This window comes from Panthera tigris, chromosome E1, assembly GCF_018350195.1.
Source record: "Panthera tigris isolate Pti1 chromosome E1, P.tigris_Pti1_mat1.1, whole genome shotgun sequence".
Lineage (NCBI taxonomy): Eukaryota > Metazoa > Chordata > Mammalia > Carnivora > Felidae > Panthera > Panthera tigris.
In genome coordinates, this window is record NC_056673.1 from 1,682,621 (window position 1) to 1,690,443 (window position 7,823).

The 7,823-nt window shown below is 58.0% G+C and overlaps 1 protein-coding gene across 1 annotated transcript; it reads left to right on the forward strand.

Moving 5' to 3' along the window:
• Positions 1–944: 944 nt before the first annotated feature.
• INCA1 (inhibitor of CDK, cyclin A1 interacting protein 1) lies at positions 945–7,705 on the forward strand. Its single transcript, XM_042966422.1, is given in 8 exon segments — positions 945–1,651; positions 5,704–5,817; positions 6,037–6,076; positions 6,359–6,552; positions 7,004–7,169; positions 7,361–7,390; positions 7,392–7,529; positions 7,625–7,705. Coding segments are annotated over 7 exon segments (744 nt in total). The 5' UTR covers positions 945–1,568; the 3' UTR covers positions 7,509–7,529; positions 7,625–7,705.
• The last annotated feature ends 118 nt before the right edge of the window (positions 7,706–7,823 follow it).

Here is a 7,823-nt window from a genome sequence, read left to right on the forward strand (position 1 = left end):
CGGGGGCGGCGGCAGCAGGAGCGGCAGCGGCGGCGCCAGCGGCCGGCGCCCGCCCGGGCAGCGCGAGCTGGGGCGGGAGCGAGGGGCGGGGGACCGGCGGGCGCGCGCACGCGAGCGGGCGCGCGCGCCGTCCCGACACCGGCCCGGGAGCGCCCTGGACCGCGGTTAAAGGGGCGATGCCCTCCGGACTGTGGGGCCCACCGGGCGCGGACAGGAAACCGAGTTGCGGACGCAGAAAGGCACGCAGGACACCGGCCCTCGGGAGGGTTACGGCGCCGGAGGAGCCGGGCCGGGGACACGAGGGGGGGGGTGGGGGCGGGCCCTGGAGGGGACCCAGGCCCCGGACCCGCGCACGTCGCCGCCGTCGGAGGCGCGCCCAGGGGGCGGGGCCGTCCGTCGCGCCCCGCCCAGGGGTGGTCCCCGCCCAGGCTCCGCCCCCGGCCGCGCGCGGCGCGCAGGCTCCGCCCCTGACTCCAGTCAGCGACACCCTCTCTCTCTGCCGCGCGCCCTCCCCGGCGTTCTAGAAAGCCGCCGCGCCGCCGCCACCTCAGGTGCCGGGACCGAGCGCGGGGGCGGCGCTGTCCTGTCCCTGCCCGGCCGGCCGCCGCCTCAGTCTGGGTGCCGTCTCGGGCCCGGCCCCCCGCCCCCGGGGCTCGGACTGCCCCCCCCAGGCCGGGCCTCCGCCTCACGCGGTGATGCCCTCGGGCCGGCGGCGCCTCCCCCGCTCCCCGAACCCGCGCTACCCCTCGGCCCACCTGCCAGGGTTCCCCCCTCCCCCAACGGGCCCGCCCCCTTCCGCCCTCTGAGGCCTGGGTGGCCCCCTGCGACCCGGCCCACCGGCCAGGGGACCCCGCCCCGGGGCCAGACCCGCCCCCTTACCCCCACCCCCCACCCCCGGGCTCCCTCCCGGTCCGCTGTTGAGTACCGTGTGGCTTCCTTGAGCTGCACCCCGCCCGGGAGAGCGACGGCCCCGCTTAGACCCCCCCCTGAGCGCGCCCCTCCCCGCGTTGGCCCCGGACGCCCCGTTCGGACCCCTGCCGGCTCTCCTGCCTCATCACGCAGCCTTGCTCGCTCTGTCTGCGCGGCCCGAGCGGCCGGCAGGTCATCGGCGGCCGCCCCTGATCGTCGGCTCGCCCTCCTTCCCCGTGGACACCCCCCCCCAGCTGCGCCAAGCGACCGCTCCGTCCCCACGTGGCGTCCATGAACCCCCTCGTACCCGATTTCCCTGCGTGCCCCCGCCCAGACCCCCAGACGCCTGTGCCCCGTCCGTGGTCTCCCCCTGCCCGCCCTCGTTCCACGTTGCCGTGTCTCCGTCCCACTTAGTGCGCACAGAAGGAATCTCCCCGGTCTTCGGCCGCGCCCGCCTTCCCCGCGCTCACCGCCTTTAGCCCGTACGCGCGTGCGTTCGCCTCCTAGAAACGTCCGGCCCTTAGGAAAAACCCCCGAAGCGCGCTCTCTCTCTCCGTTTCCCGGACCCACGCGGCCCCTTTGCCGTCTCTGCATCTTCGGCTGGTCTCGTCCCTGTTGCACGAGTGAGTGATTCATCCTCCTGTATCCTCCCAGCGCCAATGAGGAGACTCGGTCCAGCCGCCCAGCCCAGGCCAGTGGTGCAGGGAGAGGACGGTGCAGACGACCTCATCCCCTTCGCCAAGTGAGTCCTCCCCACCCGGCGGGGATGGGGTGGAGACGCCTGGCTTCTTCCCGGAGAGTCGATCGCAAAGGAGGAATGGGAGGCTCAATGGCCCGTCTCGGGGGATCAAGGATTTGTGAACTTGTTCAACAAACGGTTTTTTGTTTTTGTTTTTTTGATTTTTAAATGTTTATTTTTCAGAGCAAGGGAGAGACAGACAGACATCGTGAGTGGGGGAGGGGCAGAGACAGGGAGACACAGAATCCGAAGCAGGCTCCAGGCTCCGAGCTGTCAGCACAGAGCCCGACGCGGGGCTTGAACTCAGGAACCCTTGAGATCATGACCTGAGCCGAAGTCGGACACTTAACCGACTGAGCCACCCAGGCGCACCCCACTTTTTTTTTTTTTTTAGTTTTTTAAGCTTTTTTTTTTTTTTTCTCTTTAAACTCAGCACTGTATTAAGCACCAGGGATTCAGCAGCTAGAAAGACCAGGGGTTTTGATCTGCGGTTCCCGAGCAAGGAGACAGAACGTCTGAACATGAACATAATTTCAATTAGCGATAAGTATCATGAAAAAAATAAGATAGGAAGAGGACATAACAGGAAACAGAGTGTCTTGGAGACACGAGTTTAGATAGGGTGATTGTGGGAGGGTGAGTTTGAATTGAAATCTGAAAAATGAGAAGCAACCAGTCTGATAATAGCCCCGGGGTGGGGGCGGGGGGAAGGGAGAAGAAGGAATAGTAGGGGTGAGGGGTTGGGGGGGAAGCCGCAAGAAAGAAAGCAGTTTGGTATCATCTGCAACCAGGAAGCAGGCCAGTGTCCCTGAAACTTCGTGATCAAGGGAAGAGTAGACAGCAAGTCAGACGGTCAGGCAGAGGCCAGCTCATATAGGACCTCATAGGCCATTGAAAAAGAGGCCTGAGGACAGTAGAAATCACTGGAAGGTTTTAAGCAGGGAAATGACAAGTAGACTTTTTCTAAGTTTATTTTTTATTTAAAATGTTTAATGTTTATTTTTGCGACAGAGTGGGAGCAGGGGAGGGGCAGAGAGAGAGGGAGACGCAGAATCCCACGCAGGCTCCAGGCTCTGAGCTGTCAGCACGGAGCCCGACGCGGGGCTTGAACCTACAAACCATGAAATCATGACCTGAGCTGAAGTCGGACGCCCAACTGACTGAGCCACCCAGGCGCCCCTATGTATTTATTTCTGAGAGAGAAGAGAATGTGGGGAAGGGGCAGAGAGAGAGAGAGGGAGAGAGAGCATCCCAAGCAGGCACCAGCTGTCAGCACAGAGCCCAGTGCGGGACTCGATCCCATGACCATGAGATCATGACCTCAGCAGAGATCAAGACTTGGATGCTTAACCAACTGATCCACCCAGGCACCCCGTCCAACTTTTTAAAAATCCATTTACGTAAGCTCTACACCTAACATGGGGCTTGAACTCACGGCCCTGAGATCAAGCATCGCACGCTCCCCCACCTGAGCCAGCCAGGTGCCCCTCTTCGACTTTTTTATCATGCAAATTTTCAAATAGATACAGAGGTTAGAAAAAACAATCATCACGAGGCCAGTGTACCCTTTTCAGTCTGGTCAGTAATTATAATTACATTGAATATAATTTTATCTGTATAGCCATCCAGCCTCCTCCTCCTCAGATTATTTTGAAGTAGATCTCAAAGTGTATGTTATTTCAGAGGACCACTTTTAAAAGATTACTCACACTGCTCTGGGCAGAATAGATTACTAGGGGATTAGAATGGGGAAGCAGGGAGAGGAGGAGGAGTCCATTGAATAGGCCAGGCAGGGAAAGACGTGCTGGAATATGGTGGTGGAGGTGGAAATGGTGACGAGTGGTCAAATAGGGTATATTAGATTTTTTATTTTTTCTAATTTAAATGAAACTTTAAAAATTAAAAAGCAATTTTAATGTTATATCATTCATTTTTTGCAAGAGAGAGAGGGAGACACAGAATCTGAAGCAGGCTCCAGGCTCCGAGCTGTCAGCACACAGCCCGACTCAGGGGCTCGAACTCACAGATCGTGAGATCATGACCTGAGCCGAAGTCGGGCACCCAATCCACTGAGCCACCCTGGCGCCCGTAAATTTTTTTTAATATTTATTTTGAGAGAGAGAGAGAGCTTATGAGTGGGGTAAGGGCAGAGAGAGAGAAAGAGAGAGAATCCCAAGCAGGCTCCATGCTGTCAGCACAGACCCTGACATGGGGCTTGAACTCACAAACTGCAAGATGGTGAGCTGAGCTGAAATCAGGAGTCGACGCTTAACCAACTGAAGCACCCAGGCACCCTTTAAATTGTTTAGTTTTAAGTAAGTTCCACTACCAACGTGGGACTTGAACTCAAGACCCTGAGATCAAGAGCTCTACTGACTGAGACAGTTTTTATTTATTTATTTACTTATTTATTTATTTGCTTATTTATTTTGAGAGAGAGAGAGTGAGTGAGCACAGTAGAGGAGCAGAGAGAAAGAATCCCAAGCAGGGCTCGAACTCACAAACCATGAGATCATGATCTGAGCTGAAATTGAGTCAGATGCTTAACCGATTGAGCCATTCAGATGCCCCAAATTTAAGTGAAATCTTTTTTCAAAGTAAACAAATATGTATATATATATATACGCATACGTACGTACGTATGTATATATACATACGTACGTACGTATGCGTATATATATATATACATGCACATACATGAGGCCTGGACAGCCATGTGGTCTCAGGCATATGTATATACATGTATATATAGGAAGGGTATATACATTTATATATATACACATATTTTTTAAAATTACTTTTTATTGTTTCTTTTAATTTAATTCCAAATTTGTCATATACACTGTGGTCTTGGCTTCAGGAGTAAAGCCCAGGGATTATCTCTCACATAGGACACCCAGTGCTCATCCCAACAAGTGCCCTCCTCAATGCCCATCATTCATTTTCCCCACACCCATCAACCGTCGGTTTGTTCTCTGTATTTAAGAGTCTCTTATGGTTTGCCTCCCTCTCTGTTTTTATTTTATTTTTCCTTCCCTTCCCCTATGTTCACCTGTTGTGTTTCTTAAATTCCACACGAGGGAAATCATGATATCTGTCTTTCTCTGACGGACTTATTTCACGTAGCGGAATACACTCCAGTTCCATCCCCGTTGATGCATTAAGATTTTATTTTTAAATGATCTCTGCACCCAACGTGGGGCTCAAACTCACAACCCCAAGATCAAGAGTCACATGCTCTTCTGACTGAGCCTGCCGGGCGCCCCAAATCTAGGTGTATTTGTGATGCAGAACTGGCACGAATTCCCGATGGACTGGACATGAAAATTGAGGGAAACGGAGGCATACCAGGTTTTGGGCCTTAGCAACTGGGCATTGGGGGTGCCTTTCCGTGAGGCAGCGGGGGGGGCTCTGGAGGAGAGGTTGAGGGGGTGGTTGAACTTGCAAGTCTGGAGTCCAGGGGAAAAGCCGGGGCTGCAGATACGGATTTGGGAGTCGTGAGCACATTGGTGGTATTTACAGGCGTGGGCTGGGCTGAGGTCAGGTAAGGAGGCCTGGAGATGAGGAGATAAGGGCCCAGGCCAAGCCCCAGGACACTGAGAGGAGTCGGCATCCAGTCTGGGGACTCTGGAAGTGCTGAGCACTGTTCACCACCAGCTCTGCACACCCCTGCTTCCTAGAAGATTAGTCTCTCTGAGATACAGGGACACAAAGCAGGAATGAACGGAGGTTCAGCTCTGCTGGGTCCTTGTGGTGACCAAAGGGAACCTGGCTGTCACATCTCCTGAGTAGCCGGGGCCCTCCTCTTTAACAGCCCAGTGATGGGCTCTCTGGTCGTTTGAGATCTGGGGCTCAAGCAATTGGCAGGCTCTGCCCTTGCCCCAGCTCCGGTCTCAAAGCCCTCACCGTCTCCGCAGCTAAAATGGGTAAGAGAGCACATGGCCCGAGGGGGGCCGGACAGCCGTGTGGTCTCATGGAAAGACGGGACCACTGAGTCCCAGGAGTGAGCAGGTGCTGTGAGGGATGAGCCAGACCCGAGCCTACCTTGTCCTCAGGTGCTCCAGGGTGGTCAGCCGACCTGCACCACCCCGCCTGCCTTCCCAGAGCCTCACGCTGATGCCCCAGCGGTATGGAGACCTCTTCTGGGAGAGCCTTAGCCAAAGGCCCAGGTGGGTAGAAACAGAGCAAAGGAGCAGGGAAGGGAAGGCCGGACAATTTTAAACTAAGCCCTGTGGCAGTGAGCCCTAGTCTGGGGACAGCTGGCCCACTGGCTGACGGACGCTGGGGCAACTACTGCCAGATAGACAGGTGGTTGGGACGGGCCGTCAGAGAAACAATACGGATGGGGGTGTCCTCTCTGCACGTAGCTCCCCGTTTGTGCTTTACAGCCCCACCTGGACGGAAGAATGGCACATCCCTCCCTCGCCGGTAGGACAAACTCTGCCCTTTTAAGGCACTTTTGGGTTAAAATCGCACCCACCACCGTCTTATCCTCAGCCCTCCTTGTCACCTCTTCCCTGCTGCCCCCCAACCAGTGCACTGACCACGCACCCTCCTTTCTATGCATCTGTCACCGTGTTTTCCAGATCACACCTGTGTTGTCACGATCTGGGCTCCCCAAGACCTCTGACTCCCTACTTCAGTCCAAGTTCTCCTGAGAGACCCAGTTCTGCCCTCTAGCCCCTGCCCCCACCCCATTCTCTGGCACAGAGAGCCACTGGTTGCTCCCAGCCTGGCCCGTACCCCCTTGAGAGGCTCCCGCCCCCTGAGGTGCTTTGCAGAAGAAAGAGAAGGAGGCCACATTTGGCGGGAATGCAGCAGGGACCTGCGGGCATCCCAGCCCAGGTGAGGGCCGTCACTTATCACCTGGAGGACCTAAGGAGGCGACAGAGAATCATCAATGAGTAAGGAGGGACATCTGGGCAGAGTCTGGGGACAGGAGGGTCTGAACTAAGGAAGGGGTTGGGGGCTTTGAAGGAAGTGGAGGCTGTATGGGAAGAAGGCCCGGACTTGGTGCAGAACGTCCCCCGTGTGGAGGGGAGGAGGGAGCTGAGCACGCAGGCTGAGCTCAGGAGCTGGACAAGGTGGAAACTGGGTCACCGAGGCAGGAAAGCAGTCCACAGAGCTGGAGGACAGTGGGCAGCCAGAGGCCACCTCTGAGTCCCTGGACTGAGGGTGCTTCTGCCCAGGGCAGCAGGGACTGGGGGGGGGGGGGGGAGGGCGCAGAGGGTTGGGAGCGAAGCCGTAACACCACTGGGTCCCAGCAGGAAGTATTTCGGGGCAGAAAGGTGAAGCCTGGAGAGGCAGAAAGCTTGGCCTTCAGGCGCCGCGTTCCTAAGCCTCCGGTCCCCACAGACTGAAGAAGGCTCAGTGGGACGTCACCGGGGCCGCACCTGAGCCCCTGGCACCTGCCACTGCCGGCTGCAGAGTCCCCAGCGCCACCGAGTACCCGGGTCTGGAAGAGGCGAGGGCTACCTATCCACAGGAGGAGGGCCACCCTGTCACCACTGGCAGGACCCAGGTCTGGCCGGAGGAGCTAGGCGGAGTGCCGGAGGGTGACGGGGATGGACGCCCAGGGCCCGTTTGGGTGGCTGGATTGGAGACGCACAAACGCGGGCAGGGAGAGGCGATGGGGGCGGGGGCGCTAGGACACCTGGGGAGACCTCCTTTCCCATTCTTCCGTTCCTTTCCCAACTTCTCTCATCCTTACAGCTGCTCTGGTCCCCCTGGAGCCCCCTGGGCCTGGGGGGGGTCTGGTGTCCCCAGACGACTGGGCTCTCTGGCCTCCTACAGCGCTGTCCCAGCGGGCAGGAACCGCCTCCGCTCCCCCTGGGGCATGGAGGTGCAGCCTGCGGAGTAAGGAGGAACCCCCAGGCCCTAGGTGTCCGCGCGCTGCCTGGTTGGGGGGGGCCGGGCAGGCTCGCCGGCAGACCTGGAGCCTCCCCCTGGTGACGCCGAGGCCTTTCCCTTCCGCAGCCTCTCCCAGCGACCTCCCCGCGCTCGGCACTGGGCGCTAACAGCCCCCTTGGCCGCCCGTGTCAAGCCACCCCCCAGGGCTCCGCACGGCCTATCGCCCCCCCCCCCGCCCCCAACCGCCCGCCCGCGCTGGCTGGCACTGTGTTCTTTGCTCTGCTCGGGTATTAAAAAGCAAGCGCGTTGAGCCCGAAGTGTCTTT